Source organism: Heterocephalus glaber, unplaced genomic scaffold, assembly GCF_053883595.1.
Source record: "Heterocephalus glaber isolate CG9 unplaced genomic scaffold, H.glaber_assembly_v1.0 deba00000621, whole genome shotgun sequence".
Taxonomy (NCBI): domain Eukaryota; kingdom Metazoa; phylum Chordata; class Mammalia; order Rodentia; family Bathyergidae; genus Heterocephalus; species Heterocephalus glaber.
The window spans coordinates 21,840,227-21,860,422 of record NW_028258153.1 but is presented as its reverse complement, the minus strand read 5'-3'; the positions used below and the strand labels follow the sequence as shown (position 1 = coordinate 21,860,422).

The following is a 20,196-nucleotide window of genomic DNA, read 5'->3' as shown; positions in this document are numbered from 1 at the left end:
GCTGAAGCAGGAGGATTGCTGCAAGTTCAAGGGCAGCCTGGGCTACATAGTGAGTTCAAGGCCAGCCTGAAGGACAGAGTGAGACCCTGTCTCAAAAAAAGGTACCCTATTCTAAGCCTTAATGGCTAATATCTTCCTTTCAAAATGTCCAAGTATTTTTCATTAAATAATCAGTTTCAGAGATATCTAGGAGCGGAGTTGGGGATATGGCTAAGTGGTAGCAATCATATGAGGCCCTGGGTTCAATGCTCAGCACTTCCAAAAAACACATTCTGGGGAAAAATTATAAATTAAATACCTATAAATTTTTCATTTCTGTTCCAGTGTAGCAATTTATCTCACAATTGATATCAGTAAGAATTGAGTAAAGCTTAATTCTTTTTTTTTTTAGAAATACTGACTGCAACTCATAGAGCAACAATTTGCTTCAGCTTCTCCACTTCTGTAATAACAACTCTAACTAAGACAAGTCATTCTTTGATCTCTGCATTTTGACTGGTTTTAGCTTAAGAAGGTATTCCTCCTGTAGCTACTTCACCAATTTTGGTTTTTCTTTGTTTAATCCTTGTTTAGGATTCTCATTCACGGAATTATTTTGGAGGATTCCAGTCTCTCTGTCAATACTTCATATTTTCTATTTTGATAGTCACTATCCTATTTGATGTTAAGTGGTATCACTGTGGTTTTTGCTCTTTTTTTTTGGTACTGAGGATCGAACTCGGGACCTTATGCTTGTGAGGCAGGCTCCGAAACCACTGAGCTAAATCCCCGGCCCCTTGATTTGTCTTTTTTTGAATGATTAGTGATGTTGAACATCTTTTTCCTATGGTCCATTTGTGTATCTTCTTTAGAGAAATAATATTTTAAGTCTTTTGCCCATTTTAAAATCAAATTTGTTGTTATCAAGTTGTAAAGTCTTTCTAATACATTAAGATCTTATGTATTTGATGCATTTAATTTTTTATGTAGGATTATTTTATTTTCATGCATAAAGATTTTAATGTCTAGACAATATTAAGGGCATGTATTATTAATTTATTTAATCATTCTCTATTGGCTGATACTTAATTTTTTGCTATCACATGACTCAAATTAAGTTGAGTACATACTTCTACTATAACTACTAGTTATAAGGCACAAACCTTTTTTTTTTGGTACCGGGGATCAAACTCAGGACCTTGCGCTTGCAAGGCAGGCACTGGAAACACTGAGCTACCCTGGCCCTAAGGCACAAATTTATTGTTTTTAATATGAAGAAGCATTATATGAAAGCAAGTTACCTCTAACTGGAAAATATACAACAGAATATTCATATATAATGCCAGTTTGTTTTATTATTTTTAAATTAATTTATACTTGCAGCAACAATGCATGAGAGTACATAGTAACAAATCTGCTTATTATATCATATTTTCATCTATTCCCGAGATGATATCAATTTTTTTTACTGAGCTTTTTGTGGAGCCTTTGTAAATGAAACTATGTCATAGAGCTTTTACCTTTCTATTTGAAGTACTATATTCCATTCATGGACTTCCTGCCAAAATTACTCTGGGTTGATTCTGTCTAGAGTAGTCCAGAATAAGGACTTGAATATCTGTTTCTGGAATTTTTTTCACAATGTTAGGGGGAATAGCCCTGAAAATGTTTGTCACTTCATTGCTTACCTTATACTATACAGCAAAAATAAAATACAATTTTAAGGACTCCATTGGTATTTATAAAGTTAAGAAAATTAGTTCATTCTCCTGAATAGTCAAGATGTTCTGCTTCCTGCTTTATATATTATTCATAGGAAAGAAATCCTAAGGAGATGAAAACAGCATAACTGCAGTGTTTATGGAATATTTTTATTGATATAAAAAAGCAGTGTAGATTTTAAAAGCTCTATAGACAAATTCAGTGATGAAGTCAGCACCTCACATGCATAAGGAATCTGCTAACTGCACATTATAGGACAATATCTAGGACATAGTGTACTTCCTACTAAAATGTATTAGGATGGACTTCTTTCAGTATACGAATCTCAAATATAATAAGTCTGCTATAAATAATGTATTTTACAAAATTACTTGTCATAACTGTCTAGCATGATAAGCTAATACAGTCAAGAGTCCCATGATGAGGAGGGTATTTTCTGAGAAATGCATCCTTTAGTTGATTTCATCACTCTAAGCATCACATTGTGCTTACCCAAGTTAGGATGGCCACAACTTTCATCAGCTTTGCCTGAGCATTTGCACCTCAATATATGGAATACTGTTATTTTAAAACTTCTTTGCTGATAATGAAACCATTTATTTATCTTTCTTTTTGTGGTATTATAAATCAGCAGATTTCTTTTGTTGAATTTCTTTTATGCAAGGCCTGGGGATTTAGTTCAGTGGTACCCGTGCCTGCCTTGCAAGCTCGAGGTCCTGAGTTCAATCCCTCGTAGCCAAAAAAAAGGGTAAAATTTCTTTTATGTTCCAGATACTATGAGCATAGAATTAGCATAGTTCTTGTCATTTAATTTTATAATTATTTGATTACTTTTCCTATTTTTTCAGAAAATTTTGAAATAATTGAGTAGTTTTTCTTAAATAATGGCCAAGAAATAGCAAAATAAGATTCAAATATAGGTCTCTCATTTCAGAGCCCTTTGTTCTATCATTGTACTATAGTACTTTTTTCCAGTTTATATTAAATATTTTAGCATGTAACCAAACCTTTGTTTTCTCACTTCTAAAGTGACTGAATTCCCTAAGAACTTCCCCTTTAACATCCTCTTAATACATTTCTTTATAAATCTTTCTCTTCTTTTCACTTTTATTTCAATTAGTTTTCTCTTAGGGCTGGGGATTTAGCTCAGTCGCACCGCTCCTGCCTCGCAAGTGCAAGGTTCTGACTACCATCTCTGATCCCCCAAAATCAATTAGCTTTCTCTTTATCCAAACTATGACAGAAGCCAAGGCCTTTTGGGATGCTAAATTTTGTATACTGAAACTAAAATACTTGATGAAGATATTCCCCATGTGTGTCAGAGATAATCCCAGTCTCCTTTTCCAGAATACAAACTAATATAAATTAAGTTCAACTCTTGTTGACTTTGGATAATACCTTTAAACAGTAATTTAACAAAATGTGCAGGCAGATAAATTTGGGAAATGCTGTACACTCACATCCCTTGTCAGAGCACATGTTAGCCTATAAAACTCTGAGAACTGTTTCCAGAAAGAACCTTTTGAAGAGTCAGCTTAATATCATTTCACAAACTTGATTAAGTGCGTTATTTATTACAGTCTCTTTAGTCTATCTCAGTGGCAACTTTCCTTGTTTTCTATGAGACATTCTCTGCCGATTTTTTAAGAATTTAGGAATAGTGGGCCAGGGATTTAGCTCAGTGGTGCCACCGCCTGGCGCACAAGATCCTGAGTTCAATCCCCAGTGCCCCCCAAAAAGAATTTAGGAATAGTAACTAATTCTAACTATTGCTCGTTTTTCTTATCTTAGTAACTGAGAGTACTAAGGGAAAAATATATCTGTAACAACTGTATAGTATATAAGTTAATATTAGTTGGTACTCCAAAAAGCAAATAATCTTCAGTTTTCAGAAGGGGTATCCTTCACAAATGGATTATTGAGTTTGTTTCAAGAGACATGGAAATTCATTTAGGCCACCTGCTGCTTATATACCCTGTGACAATTTAATGTTCTTTCTCCATTATTCTTGTCTCTGTTTTGAACAGCTATATTTAAATGCTAACAATAAAGTGGCAGACAAGAGCAAGAAAGACCTTGCCAACAAATTACTGACAGAAATGAATGAGGACCAGGTATCTACAAAGCCTGCATCTTGTTTCAGCCGAAGTCCAAAATCAGTCAGTGGGAATAACTGTTCCTGTACTTTTCTTCTTAATATATGTAAATGTCTAATTATAATACTCACTAATTATTTTTGAAAGTCATTTAAAATTAAAATTAAAATTTGCTTCCATCTAAAGGATGAAATCTTAGTGCTTGATAAAATCGATACCATTCCATTTGTATGTGTTCCATTCAGTTTAAGGAGATACAAAGTACAGGAATGGGATTCCAGTATCAGTGCTGTTCACGTGGTGGTGACTTCATATTTTGGGGCTTCCTTTTCTAAGCACTATGGGTTATTGGGACCTCAGGGCTTTTTGTTTGTGAATATGTATTATTTATTTTTAATATCTTGATTCTTTGCTTCTTATTGACAAATAATGATTATAATTTAATGGACAACCCAAATCTTGGAGGAAGGGAAGAAGACACTGAACTTTATGAGTTTTAATTTAGTATAAAATTTACTTTTGTATTCTAAAAATTCAATTGTACATAGGTGTAATAAATGAAAAACGTGTAGTTTATATTGCTTCTCATTATACATTAAATTAGTTCTTAAAAACTACTGTGTAGTTGGGTGTGGTGGTGTACATCTATAATGCCAGATTTCAAGAGGCTGAGGGAGGAGGATCGTGAGTCCAAGACTAGCCTGAGCTACATAGAAAGATCCTGTCTTAAAAAAAACAAAAAAACAATTTTTCTTGCCTAACATGTTGTGAGGGAATTTACTTTTATTAGCGTTATCTTAATGTTTAGGTTCACAGAGTTGTGGTATAAAAAGAGTCTGTTGTGTGCTATCCTTTCCTATTCTGGAGGTGAAATGCCAGTTCAGAGTGCTATACTGTTTTAGATTTCTCTGAATGTTTAGTCTCTGTTAGGGCCTATTTATATTAATTAATAAAACAATTATAATAATGTAATAGAGATTTTTGTTACAATTCCAAATGGTAGATGTAATGAGGTCTCTTTGGGTTTCTTGTCTTGGACAAAATGTAGCACAGATCCTATTTGTATGAAATTCTGCATGCAGAATGTTTAATATATATTGTAATATGTTTAATATATGTAATATTTTTGTACACAATATATAACACACAACAAAAATCAAGATTCTAGATTAAGTAATCTGCCTAACAATGATAGAACTTAGATTACAAATATCTAAACAGTTTCCTTTGTACTCAAAATCTGTTTTGTTAGGAAGAATAAATAACCCTATTTGTGAAATGACAAGCTTCAAATTGTAATTATATATTCCTGAAAGCCGATTTTCAGGACTGTTTGTTTTTAAGCTTTCTAGTCCTCATTCTGTGCTCTGATGATTGACTAAGCCTGATTTAACAGTCATGTTCAGTTTTTTAACATTGTTGATGTTAGTTTTGGGGTTTTTCTGTAAGTGCACTGCCTTGAAATTTAATACATCTGTTGTGTAAGTGAAGCTTGCACAGTTTTACACAAAACTGGAGCTACTTTTTAATTTTCTTGAAGCCTTTGCTGTTGAAGGTTGCCTTTTCAAACACATGAACAATGTTTCAGATACATATTTAACTTTCTGTATCTGCCTGAAAATTTGCATTTCATTTAAAAATTCAGTGTATATTTATAAGCATTTCATGTATTTTAAATTATTAGAGACCATTTTGACATTATAAAGATAATGATCAATTGGTGTATGTGCATACCATTTCAGTTTTGGTAGTGTTTGGAAACTAAACAAGATTATTTTAGCTATCTTACTGTATATGCTAGTGGAATTTAAGGCTAAACAGTTCAGGTATATTTTGAAGGAAAATTAAAACAATTAAAGATTAATTTTAGACCTCCCTCCCTTCCTCTTGAGATTGCCCATTATTTTTGAAAAGCATGTGATAAGCTTGGTGTTTTGTTTTGGTTTTTTTCCCTCAAAATGTTTAACATTATGAGTGAATGTTGCCTTACCCTTTATGACCTGTGGTTTATCTTCTGTTAAGTAGATAACTTCTCTTCCAGGTTACAGCATTTCAGAAATCCATTGGATTGGGAAGAGGAATGGAATGCATGTTAGGTTTTCAGAACAAAGATTTCCCAACTGAATAAAAATCTTGATTTGTTAACTTTTTCCCCCCTTTCGTAGGTGTTTCAGGGACAGTTGGATTGTTTGGCTGTATCAACTATTCAAGCTTTGACGGCAGTAATGAACAAATCTCCAGCTGCTAAGGTGAAACATATATCCCTAAGCTTTAAAATGTCACCAATTTTCACAGTACAAATCCCAAAGTGTTATGTGAAAGTATGTAATACATATGGCTTAATAATATCTGAAATTAAAGTGTTCACAAAATAGTTCATCTTAGTAGAACAACATTTTGCTGATAATTTTAAAGACAGCGCATTTAGCCACTGAAGGATCTTAAAAGAATTGATGCCTAAGCTGGAAAGTCAGAGAGATTTTCAGTGTTGATCAAAGAAAAGGAAAGATAGCCAGGTGTGGTGGTGCACACCTGTAATCCCAGCTATTCAGGAGGGTAGTCAGACAGATTGCAAGGTCAAGGTCACCCTCGGCAACTTAGACCCTGTCTCAAAATTTGAAAGAAAGAAAGAGACATAGGGCTTGCCTAGCATATGCGCATCCCTGAGTTGAATCCCAAAACACACACATACACACAAGAAAATAATGGGAAGATAGCACTGGTGTTCAAGTGATCATTTTATATGGTTATTGAGTTCCTTCTCATTTTTCCCCTCTAATATACTTCATGCTTCACTTTTATTGTACTAGAAATGAAGCTGTTATTTCCTCATCCCTGAACAATGCAATCCTTTGTATTCTTTAGTTTCCTTGGATTTTTTTGGTACTGGGGATCAAACTTGGGTCCTTGCGCTTGTGCAGCAGGCGGTGAAACCACTAAGCTAAATCTCTGGCCCTCCATGGGTTTGTTTTTGAGACTCTTAACTTTTGCTGTAGAAATGTTACTATTAATGGTTAGGTTCCTGTTGAATAAGCTTTCTAAACTTTCACTTGTGACTTTAATCTCCAGTTAGCAATAGCTTCTATAAGGAAGAAATCATTATAAGGTCTAAGTAATGGTTTATAACAGATTGCTTATACTGTATTCTGAAATTCAAAACTAAGGCAAGTCTTTTTAAAGACAGTTTCTTGTTGACTGTATACTACCTTGCATGGTTTAAAGTTTCAAAGTTATATTAACAAAAAAACACTTTTGAATAAAACATTTCCTTCCAGTCCTTAACCCAAGAGCAACTAGTTCCCCTTCTTAGAGATAACCATCTTACTGGTTTTACTTAAATCTTTTGATTTTATAATGAGTGCAAAAATTTCTGTTCTTTTTTTGGGGGGGGTACCAGGGATTGAATTTGGGTCCTTGCGCTTGCGCAGCAGGCGGCGAAACCACTGAGCTAAATCCCTGGCCCATGTCTGCCCTAATTTAATAAACTAGTTTAATATGTTGTAGACTTCTTGGTTGTTTTTATAATTTATTGCTTTGAGTGCATACTGGCTTAGAAAAATATATGTCTTAGAGCTTCCTAAAATGAACTTAATGCTGCAGATAATTTATATACAAAGGAACAAAGAGAAAATGCTTTGTACTTGTTTTTTTTCTACCACTACTTAAAATTCCTAACTCTTCAGTCTAGTTTTTTGAGGCTATTGCCTCATTCTTCTTATCCACGAAGTCTCATTTTTTCTCTGTTTTTGTTTAGCTTCACCTAATACTTTATTGATTGCAAGTCAAATTAAGAAAGTGAAGGAAGTGTCAAATGCTGTAATCTATAAAAAATTCTCTTAACAGTTACTGCTCATTTCATTTATTTTACTGTTGGGTAGATGATTATAATTTCAATATTCCAGAAGGTACTTGAGACCCATTTTAAGATGAATATGTGATTTAAGAGAATATTGAATTCATAATCTTATTTAATATTAAGTTAGTTTAAATGGATATTCAGTATTTTATTATTACAATAAATTTAGTCATTTAAAATATGCTTTGATGTATTATTTTCCCCTCTAGGAAGTATTTAAAGAAAGAATTGGTTACACACATATGTTTGAAGTATTAAAGTCTCTAGGTCAGCCGCCCCTGGAACTACTGAAAGAACTCATGAATATGGTGAGTTTTTAACCTTTTTAAAAAGGAGTTCCACCTGCACCGGAATGGGTAAAAAATAAGAACCAAGATGCATCATGTAAAGGTACAAGATCCCAATGATGAATGTAACTGTGTTGTATACCTAAAATGTACCAATAAACTTAATCAAAAATAAATAATAAATAAATACATATGCACCAAAAAAAAATAAAAGAAGTTCCTCCCAAAATTTAAAAAGAATTAAAAATTTTTAAAAATTATAGAAGTTCCATTACTGTACCTCCACTTCAAATATGGTAACTAATCTTTTTTCTTTTATGTTTTGTTTTTAGGCTGTAGAGGGTGACCACACTTCAGTTGGGATTTTGGGCATTAGTAATGTCCAGCCTCTTTTGCTTCTTATCCAGTGGCTTCCAGAGCTAGAATCCCATGACCTGCAAATCTTCATATCTGATTGGCTAAAAAGAATTTGTTGTATTAATAGACAGAGTCGAACTACTTGTGTCAATGCAAACATGGGAATGAAAATCATTGAAACCCTTGATTCCCATTCTTCCCTCCATCGAACTTGTGCTGAAAATTTGATTGCAATTCATGGTTCCTTGGGGAGTCAGTCAGTGAGCTCAGAAGAAGTCCGTCGACTACTAAGGTTGCTAAGAGTAGATGAATGTAAGGTTATTCACCCTTATACTCCTCCTGTGACACGAGCAATCCTGACAATGGCCCGAAAACTATGTCTTGAGAGTGCGCTGCAGTATTTTAATTTATCACATAGTATGGCAGGAATTTCTGTGCCTTCTATACAGAAATGGCCAGGGTCTGCTTTTTCTTTCAGTGCTTGGTTTTGCTTAGATCAGGGTCAGTTGACTGTTGGCATTTCTAGCAATGGAGGAAAAAGAAAACAATTGTACAGGTAATGGTACATATTTTGAAATATGTATGATTATTATCTTAATATGTGCTATGATTCTTAAACAGGAAAAGTCTGAGCATATGGCTTTTTAAATGAAGAACAGTTTTTCTGAAGGCTCTTCATTTGGCTGCACACAATTTAATTATAAGTATTTTATTGCTTTCATAATAATTATATGTCTTATACATTTTGCTGATTGTGTTCTTAGGCTACTTTGGAAACAGTGGATTTTTCTTAAAAGTAATGAAAAGTAATGTGTTATGTACATGTGCCAACTTCCCTGAAGGAATGTAAACATTATGTACTACACCCATTTATTAATAAACTAAAATTTAGCAAAAGTATATTAAAAAGAAAAGTATAGTATAGTTAGAAAAGGTCATAAACTTCAATGATATCTCTTCTGATGCTTATGAATGACCAGAAAACTTAATGTATATGTGCATCCAAACTTCAGTAGATAATAATTTTTATTATGCCTAGTAATTTTTAATACCTTTATGTGTGCTTTCTGAATCTTTTCTGGAAGAATTTTGAAGATTTGAAACTTTATAGTTTTTTTATAGTTTGCTAATGGAATTCCACTTATAATCTTGTTAACTCTTACACCCAAAGAGAATTTTAAAACTGTTTGAAACATGGCTGGATTAATGTATGGCAGTAACATTTAAACTACAGAATTATTAATCAAGATATTTGTGGTTTTTTGTGCTTTAGTGATGATGAAACTAATCAGCTAACTTCAGAAGTTCTGATAATATTTATTTCTGTTAGCTTTTTTACAGGAAGTGGCATGGGTTTTGAAGCTTTTATTACCCATTCAGGTATGTTGGTTGTGGCAGTGTGCACAAAAAGAGAATATGCAACAGTTACGCTTCCTGACCACAGTTTTTGCGATTCCCTCTGGGTAAGGCTTTAGGGCATCATATTTAACCTCTTGCTTCTTTTCTTTAAAACAAACACAATTTGATGCATGTTCATAAGTTTTTATTTGCTTTTTGATAATTAATATTTACTCAAATTCTATTCAAATTGGCTTGTAAGGAAGTTAATACCAGTTTTAAAAAAAAGTTAATACTCTTTGCCATCATAAATTCACTAATAATTTTTCTGCTAAAAATTAAAATAAAATATTATGATTTCTTTAAGACTTTTCAAGAAACAGATTTGATTTTTAATTTCAGTGCAAAATAAGAGGTTATTAAAAACATTGCCTTTTCATTGCTTTTCTTAAAATATAAAATGATTCTAACTAGAAAAATTGATTCTAAGAAATATTCACAGTCTTGGAAAATGCAGAAAATGTGCTATGTCATAATTTGTCTGAATTTTCCAGAAAAGGTTTTTATGGTAATACAGAAAAAATTGTTCACATTATCAGCATTCAACTATGGTTAATCTCTGTTCATACAAACAGGTTATAGAATAATACTCTGTAAAAATTTATCATTCCAAAAACATAACGTGACTTATGTTTTACTTCACCAGCATAACATAACCATTGTTCACATGCCTGGAAAAAGGCCCTTTGGTCAGAGTCTTGTCTATATCTATGACAATGGACAACCAAAGGTCTCTGCCCCGCTCCGATTTCCTGCCATGAATGAAGTAAGTGTATCTAATTTATTCTTTTTTTTTTTTTTTTCTTTTGGTACTGGGGATCAAACTCAGGTCCTTGCGCTTGTGAGGCAGGCGGTGGAACCACTGAGCTAATTCCCTGGCCCTCCTGTAATTTATTCTTTAAGGTTCAATTGATTGGGATTTCTTGAAAATTTTCAGTTAATGTAGAAAGTTTTTTTAAAAAATTTTAAACATGTACTCCTAAATTTTAATTGTTTTTGTGGTGTTACATATTAAGATGCAGTAAATTAATATTTATTTCTATCTATTGTTAGATGATATTGGACAGTGTTTTTAAATAAACAATTCAAAGAAGAAAAAAATGTGAAGTCTTAGAAAAAAAAGACTTACAACAGGAAAGCCAAAGAAAAGTACCATTTAATAAAGCTCTCCAAGTGCATGAGATATTCACAGGATATTATGGTGGACTCTTCCATTTTAATGAAATTTGAAACAAAATGAAATTTTCAGTTTCACAGTGTAGCTAGCTGTAATATAGAATTTATTTACTGAAGCCAGGTGTGATAATGCATACCTGTAATATCAGCACTGTAAGAGGATGAGGTAGGAGGATCACAAGTTAAAGCCCAGTGATTGAAATTTACCAGCTTTCCAAATCTCTGTCTCAAAATGCAAATGGCTGGGCCGGGGATTTAGCTCAGTGACACCACGCCTGCCTCAACGATCGCAAGAACCTGAGTTCAATCCCCTGTACCAAAAAACAAAGGGCTGGGGCTGTAGCTGCATGTAAAGGCCTTGACTTCAATCTCCAGTAGTGGAAAAAAAAAAAACCACAGTGAGAACATAATCAATATGTACTGCAGACATATACTAGTAAAAATTAAGTTATTAAAACATTCATTTTTTTCAGTTGTTCCCCCTGGTATACCAAGATTGAGATTCCCCTGAGTCTTTAAGAAAAAGAAAAAGAAAAGAACTGGCAGCTGGACCAAGTAGGCAGAAACTTCTCATCCCCAATAAATTGAAGAGGTAGGATCTTTCAACAGGCTCAACACAAAAGCCGGCTACACCTGGAAGACACTTGTGAGAAGTAGCCATTTCCTAAGGGTTCTGAATACTGGCAGTAAAGCTACTTGGCATGAGCAATTTAGAAGCATCAAACTTTAAAAGAAAATGAAATGACACTTAAGATGCACACCCCCCCCCACCTCGCCCTAGACTTTCAGCTCACCAAATGCAAACCCCCCAGGGGTGTTGAGGTGTAACAATCCGAAAGTCACCCACTTGGACTCTCTGAAGTAACAGCAGAAGTAACAAAGCAAATAGACAAGGCTCCAGAAAAAGTTAAAAGCAAAAATTGCCGGGGATTTAGCTCTGGTTCCGTTGCCTGCCTCGCAAGCGCAAGGCCCCGAGTTCGATCCTTGGTACAAAAAAAAAAGCAAAAATGATTTCCCAGATAACTACAGAGATGGTGACCAGAATGAAAGATAGAGATTAAAAAAAAAATAGAGATCAGGAACATGATGGAAACCATGAATGCCCAGAATAGGAAAGAAATGGAGTACATGAAACAGATTCAGAGAGTTATCTAAGAGATTAAAAACTCCATTGAAATTATACACAGCAGAATGAGCAAATGTAAGGGCACAATATCAGATGCAGAACACAGGATTGCAGTTAATAATCATGAAAAAGATTTCTTGCTGGGGATTTAGCTCAGTGCCACTGTGCCTGCCTCGTAAGTGCAAGGTCCTGAGTTCGATCTCCAGTACCAAAAAAAAGAGATTTCTTAAAAATAGCAGGGGATCATGAGAAATCAATCCAGTAGATACTAAATGATGCAAAGAATAACTTAAGATTGATTAGAGTTAGTGAAAAAGCAGGAGATAGCACATAAAAAACCTGTTCTCAGATGTAATGGCAGAAAACTTCCCAAAAAGGGAAAGAGAATTTGATATACAGATAAGTGCGGCATATAGAACTCCAATTACCCATGATCAAAAAAAAAATCTTCTCCAAGGCATATAATAGTCGATTCCAGAAACTCAACATGACAAAATATTAAAAGCTGTTGGAGAAAAGAAACAAATCATCTATAAAGGAAAGCCCATCACAATCACAGCAGAATTCTTAATACAAACTCAAGGAGAGCTTGGATGAAATATTTCAAGCCCTGAAGGAAAACAACCTCCAATCCAGATTGACGTACCCTTCAAAACTGTCCTTTGGATTTAATGGAGAAATAAGATACTTCCAAGACAAAGAACACCTGAAGAAATTGATGACCATCAAACCAGCACTCCAAAGTATTCTAAAGGATATTCTAGAAAGATACAACAAGGATTACAACTCCATGAATCCCAACAGAATGAATCCACCAGGCAAGGCAAGAAATTAGGGAAAGAAGGAACCCAACAATACATGACAGAGATAAGACAATACATATCAGTTATGACCATCATTGTTAATGGTGTCAATTTACTAATCAGAAGAAACTGGCAGAATGGATCAGGAAGCAAGATCCAATAATATGCTGCATACAAGAAACACATTTAACTTAAAAATTCATAGACTGAAATTCAAGGGGTAGAAAATAGTATTCCATGCTACAGGAACCTGGAAAAAAGCAGACGTAGCTATTCTATTTGGAGACAAAGTGGATTTCAAGCCAATACTGATTAAGAGAGACCAAGGAGGTCACTAATTCCTGGTAAAGTGAACAATTCAAGAGGAAGAGATAACAGTCATAAATATATATGCACCAAATAGCAGTGCACCCAACTATATAAAACAAATACTAATGGACATGAAAAATATGTCAGGAAAAACACAGAAACAAAGTCTTTGTAAATAGGGAAGGGTGAAGGGCTTGAAGGGAGGACAGGGGAATGGGGAAAAAATAACCAAGATATATCATGTACAGATACAAATTCCCAATGACGAATGTCATACTGTATACCTAAAATGTACCAATAAACTTAATGAATAAAAAGCATATAAGCACTAATACAGTTGTAATGGGGGACCTCAGTACCTCTCTGTCACAAATACATAGATCAACTAGACAAAAATCAATGAAATATTAGAATTCAACCAAACTTTTGAACAAATGGACGTAGTGAATGTCTACAGAGTGTCCCACCACCACCCGCAAGTCACAATACACATTCTTCTCAGCTGCACGTGGAATGTTCTCCAAAATAGACCATACTAGCTCATACAACATGCTTAAGTAAATACAAAGGAATTGAAATCCCATGCATATTATCAGACCATAGTACAATAAAATTGTAAATCAACAGCAAAAGAAACCAAAAGAACTTCATAACCACATGGAAATTAAGTAACACCCTCTTGAACAACCAATGGTCACAGATGAAATTAAGAAATCAGAGAGTTTCTGCAATTAAATGTTAGTGACAGTACAACATAACTTATGGGACTCAGTGAAAGCAGTCCTAAGAGGTAAATTTATGATGGTGAATTCCCATATCAGGAAAACAAAGTGGACTCAAATAACCTAATGCTGAACCTCAAGCTTCTAAAAAAAGGAGCAAATGAAGCCCAATGTTCATACGAGGGAGGAAATTATAAAAATCAGAGCAGAAATTAATAAAATAGAGACTAAAAATACAAAGAATGAATCGAGTTGGTTCTTTGAAAGATTAAAATTGTCAAATCTTTAGCCAACCTTATCAAAAAAAGGAAAGAAAAGAATTAAATCTATACAATTAGAAATGAAAAGGGTGAAATCACAACAGACCCTGCAGAAATCCAGATCATCAATACCTACATTGAGAACCTGAATTCTAATAAGATGGAAAATACAAAAGAAATGGACAGATTACCAAAACAGAGTCAAGAAGATATAGAAATTTTAAATAAATAGTCAGTGAAATTGAAATGTAATTAAAAACCTACCAACAAAGCCCTAGTCCTGATGGATTCACTGTGGAATTCTACAAGAAATTTAGTGAAGATATAACACTACTCCTCAAACTCTTGAATGAAATTGAAAGGGAAGCAATACTCCCAAATTCATTCCTGGAAGCAAACATCCTGATTCCAAAACCAGAGAAGGATCCAACCAAAAAGAATTACAAGGCCTATCTCCCTAATGAACATAGATGCAAAAATTCTCAATAAGATACAGGCAAACAATGTAACAAATTATCAAGAAGGTTATACACCATGATCAAGTTGGATTCATCCCACTGATGCAGGAATGGTTCAACATTTGCAAATCTATAAATGCACTATATTAACAGAGCCAAGGACAAAAACTATATGATCCTTTCAATAGATGAAGAGAAAATGTTTGACAACACCCATTCATGACAAAAAAACCCTACAGAAAATTGGTATAGATGGTCTTTATCTCAGTCTGATAAAAGCCGTATGTGACAAACAGGCAACATCATACTAAATGGACAAAACCTGAAAGCCTTCACTCTAAAATCAGGAACAAGACAAGTCCACTGTCACCACTCTTGTTCAGTATAGTTCTGGAAACACTTCCCAGAGCAATTAGACGAGAAATGAAAGGGATAAGGATAGGAAAGGAAGAAGTTAAATTCTCCTTATTTGCGAGTGACATGATACTCTACATAGAAGACCCCAAAAGGCTGTAGATTTAGCTCAGTGGTGCTGTGCCTTCCTGGCAGAGTGCAAAACTCCACCAAAAGACTGCCAGATTTAATAACCAAATTCAGTGGTGCAGCTGGATACAAAGTCAACACTCAAAAAACAATATCCTTCCTGAAGAATTACAAACTCATGGAGAGAGAAATTAGAGAAACAATCCCTTTCACAGTAGCATCCAAAAAAATGAAATACCTAGGAAGCAGTCTAATGAAGGAAGTAAAAGATCTCTGCATTGAAAACTACAGTACTCTTAAGAAAGGAGATTGAAGAGGATACCAGAAAATGGAAAGATATCCTTTGTTCTTGGATAGGAAGAACAAATGTAGTGAAAATGGACATAGTTCCAAAATTGTTACACAGATTGAATGCAGTCCCAATAAAAATTCCAGTGGCCTATCTCACAGAATTAGAAAAAACAATTCTAGGACTGGGGATTTACCTCAGTGGTGCAGGCACCTGCCTCACAAGTGCAAGGTCCTGAGTTTGATCCCTGGCACAAAAAAAAATTCTAAAATTCATTTGGAACCAGAAAAGATCTAGGATAGTAAAGGCAATTCTGGGCAACAAAGGCAAGGCAGGTGGTATCACTTTAAATTATACTACAAAGCTTCTGTGATAAAAACAGCATGGTTCTGGCAAAAGAACAGACCTGAGGATCAATGCAACAGACTAGAAGATGCAGAAATAACTCCAGACATACTCAGCCACCTTATCTTTGACAGAGGAGCCAAACACCTTCATTGGAAGAAAGATAGCCTCATTAATAAATGGTGCTGGAAACACTGGCTTTCTACATGCTGAAGATTGATACTAGACCCATATCTTTCACCATTCACTAACCTAAAATCAAAATAGATCAAAGATCTAAGTTTAAAACCAAAACAGTAAATATACTGGAAGACAGAATAGGTAGAATGTTTGAGGACATAGGAGCACACAAAGACTTCATGAACAAAACCCAGACCACGTGGGAAATACTACAAAGAATCAACAACTGGGACCTCATCTTATTAGCTTTTGCACAGTAAGAGAAACTGCCACAACGAAGAGACAACCCACAGTGTGGGAAAAAATTTTTACCAGCTATTCATCAGAGGACTAGAAAATACAAGAAACTCAAAAAAATCAGATCTTCAAAATGTAAAGACCCAATCCAAAAATGGGCATCTGAAATGAAGATACTTCTTAGATGAATTACAAACAGTAAATAAATATATGAAAAACTGTTCAACATCGCTGGTTATTCAAGAGATGCAAATTAAAACAATGCTGAGCTTCCATCTCACTCCAGAAAGAGTGACTGCTATCAAGAAATCAACTGATAGCAAATCCTGGCAGGGCTGTGGGAAAAAGGGAAAAAGATACGCTTCTGCACCATTGGTGGGAGCGTAGACTGGTGCAATCACTATTGAAATCTGGAAATTTCTCAAAAAACTAACACTAGAGGTTCCATTTGACCCAGCTGTTTCTTCTTGGTATCTTACTGAAAGAATTAGAAGGATCATACCACAGTAATATATGCACACACATCTTTATAGCAGCACAGTTTGTAATAGCTACATCTTGGAAATAGCCCAAATGCCATCAACTGACAAGTGGATAAAGATAAGGTTTCACCGTGGAGTACTACTCTGCCATAAAGATGGATGAGTTTCAAACAGCTAAATGGATGGAGCTTGAGATCAAACTTACGTGAAATAAGTCGGACACATGTTTCAATACTGCATTGTTTCTTTGATATGAGAAACAAAGTGGAAATTAGGACTAAAATGTATAATAGATTTTGGAAAGTGGAAAAGTTCAAATGGGAAGAAAAACAAGGGGGGAGGGAGGGTGAAAGGAAGGAAGGGACAAGAAAATGAAAATAGAAGGAAAAAATGGAAACAGCTTTTATACATAGAGAGGAGAGGGCTTGAGGAAGCATGGGATAAAATTTGTTTTAATTTTATTGGTACATTTTAGGTATGCAATATAATGACATTCATCATTGGAAATTTGCACCTTTACATAAATCTTGGTTCTTATTTTTTCTCCCTTCCCCTGCCCTCCCTTCAACCCCTCCATCCCTCCTTATTTACAAAGTCTTTGTTTTCATTTTTTCATTTTCTTATATTCCATTCCCTTCTTTCCTTTCCCCTACCCCTCCCACTTCCCCTTTGCCCCTTTTCTTATTTCATATTATCTATTATACCTTTTAGTCCTTATTTACACTTTCAGTTTCTCACACTAGAGAAACTAGTGTTTACACATGTGTGTCTTATTTATTTCACTTAAGAGTATCCCTCAATGTGCATCCATTTATCTATAAATGTCTCTAATTTCTCATTTTTTATGGCTGAGTAGTACTGCTTATTTTTTAAAACCCACATTTTCTTTATCCAGTTTCCAGTTGATAGGCAATTGGGCTGCTTCCAAGTTTTAGCTATTACAAATTGTGCTGCTGTGAACATGGGCGCACATATATCACTGTGGTATGATTCTTTTAATTCTTTAGGGAAGATACCCAGCAGGGGACTAGCTGGGTCAAATGAGACTTCCAGTCTTAGTTCTTTGAGGTATTTCCATACTGATTTCCACAATGAGGAGGGGATAAAATAAAATTTTATTTTTTAAAAAATTGATTTTTTTTAAATAAGAATTTTTTTACTGAGGTGGTTTTTACAGATATTTGGAATAAGTTTGACGTCTTTTCTGAAGGTAATGGAATGGAATGACTATTTTTCAAATCCTAGGATTGTAGTAGTTTCTTACTGCTTTTCCTTGATGACTATTGGCTGGGCTTAATTAACATTTCATTGATGTGTAAATCTTTATAAATTTTAAGATGAAAAATAGTTTTCCTCTATTTTAGATGAGAATAAATTTGTTTAAAATTTTCCTAGAACATACACTCATTTAAAAATTCAAAATTTGAGCCAGGCCCTTTGGCACATGTCTGTAATCACAGCACTTGTGAAGCTGAGGCATGAAAATTCCCATGAATTCAGAGAAAAAAAAAGACCCTGATTGAAAAATAAGAAATAAAATTGAAAATTTACACAGATATAAAGTGAGTCATAAAAATAACATACATGTAATGGATTTTGGTACATGGGAAGAAAGTGTTCAAATGTGAAAGGGAACAAGGGAGGATGGAGGAAGAAAGGAAAGGACACTGAAAACTAATGAAAATAAAAGGAAAAAATGGAAACAAAGCTTTTGTACATAAGAGAGGGAGGTTGAGGGGGAAATGGGATAAAGAAAATAAAGTTTAACTTAAAAATTAAAATAACAGACACGTATATATAGAGAATAAAAATAAAATTGCATCCACCCTTATTTTCATTATTTGCTTAATTTTTTAAGTTTCCACAAATTTATTAAAATTGACATGTTTATCTCTTCAAAGAGCATCCATCCAGCTGCCTGCAGTGAAGACAGATTTTAGTGCCTATTTCCACATTTCAACTCGCAGTAGCAATTGGGGAACACAGAATACTGTTTGCTTAATTTTTTATACTGTTCCATTCTTTTAATTTTTAATCTTATTTATTTATTTAGCATTGTTGGGGATTAAACCAAGGATCATTTGCATGCTAGGCCAGTTTTGTACCATTGAGCTACATTCCCAGCTCCCTATTGTTTAATTTTAAATATATGTCAAACTGTAATTTTTATTTGTTATTTTTTAGCCTTTCACTTCCTGTTGCATTGCTTCTGCTGGGCAGAGAACCACCACTCCCCCACCATCTCAAATCCCAGATCCACCTTTCTCTTCTCCCATTACCCCTCATCGGACATCATTCGGTGGGATTCTGTTGTCAGCCTCCTGGGGAGGAGCAATTGAAAAATCAAAATCAGTTACTAAATTGATATCAGCTGGAACCCAAGACAGTGAGTGGGGATGCCCCACGTCCCTGGAGGGTCAGCTGGGGTCTGTTATTATCTTCTGTGAAGCACTGCAGCCGCCTCAGGTGAAAGTATTGTACTTAGCAGGTAAGCATGTATGTATGATCAGCCATGTTTTTCAATTACATTTAGAGTTCTTTTTTTTCTGAAGAGTATTTGTTTTAATTGAAGCTAAAGGAGAAAAAAAAATTACCACATATGTACACTTTTGTTTTGTTTTTTGTAGCCATAAGTAAATCAAGCCTTTGGGAAATACTTCAAATTTCAGTCATTATACTCCCCATATTATTCTAGAGTTGCCATCACACCATACTCTATAGACTGTGTATCTTTAACAGCAGAAATTTATTTCTCACGGTTTTGGAAACTAGAAGTAAAAGATCAGGATTCCATCAAGATTGTTTTCTAGTGAAACTTCTTTTCCTGGTTGTAGGTAGCTGCTTGCTTGCTGTGTTCTCACTTGTTTTCTCTGTGCATATGGACACAGAAACATCTGTCACCTCTTCCATTTCTTGTAAGGGGCCCTAGTAAATTAGGGCTCCACCCTTATGATATCATTTAATTTTATTTATCTCCTTAAAGGCCTCCTTAAAGACACACTGTACCTTATGGCTTTAACATAATGAATTTTAGGGGTACACAGTTTGACCTGTAACACTGCTAGTATTTTTGGCATATAAACTGATGAAACAAAATAAAAATCTGTCTTCATAGAAATGAGATAACTGATTCCAAAATCATGAGTCTTGGTCCAAAATTTAACATTTTTACAATTTTCTACCTGAAGAATTCATGAAAGTAGCACAATTAGATGTTGGATAAGATTGCAAACTTTTGATTTGCCTTTTTATTTTGGCTATGATTTTAAACACATTAAATGTTACTGTACCCTAATTACTTTGAAAGTTATATTCTAATAGGATGTTCAGAAGTTAAGCCTTTAAGACTCATGTACATTACTTGGTATGGTGGTGCTTGCCTATAATCCCAGCACTCAGGAGGATAGCTGTGATTTCAAAGCCAGCCTGAACTACATAGCAAGACCTCATCTCAAAAACTAAAAAAAAAAAAAAAAAAAAAAAAAATCGTATACTGTATATTAAGTATAGAGTGGGTTATTTTTGGTCAAAATATCTCTTTTAGATTGCATGGGAGTTTTGAGATGAATGGGACTGACTATACAGACGTTCAAAGTTTGTATTAGAACCTTATCTTATTAGAAGCTCACCA

At 34.4% G+C, this 20,196-nt stretch overlaps 1 protein-coding gene across 3 annotated transcripts in view; it reads left to right on the top strand.

The window, feature by feature from the left end:
• Nbeal1 (neurobeachin like 1) overlaps positions 1-20,196 on the top strand; it is a 197,697-nt gene that overhangs the window by 67,157 nt on the left and 110,344 nt on the right. For 2 of the 3 annotated variants that reach the window (XM_087205829.1, XM_087205828.1), the window contains exons 10-16: positions 3,729-3,815; positions 5,963-6,046; positions 7,863-7,961; positions 8,273-8,853; positions 9,628-9,760; positions 10,342-10,461; positions 18,750-19,053. In XM_087205829.1, coding sequence (XP_087061955.1) covers positions 3,729-3,815; positions 5,963-6,046; positions 7,863-7,961; positions 8,273-8,853; positions 9,628-9,760; positions 10,342-10,461; positions 18,750-19,053 — 1,408 coding nt within the window. The remainder of the gene's footprint in view (positions 1-3,728; positions 3,816-5,962; positions 6,047-7,862; positions 7,962-8,272; positions 8,854-9,627; positions 9,761-10,341; positions 10,462-18,749; positions 19,054-20,196) is intronic. The other variant, XM_087205830.1, reaches the window with a different exon arrangement.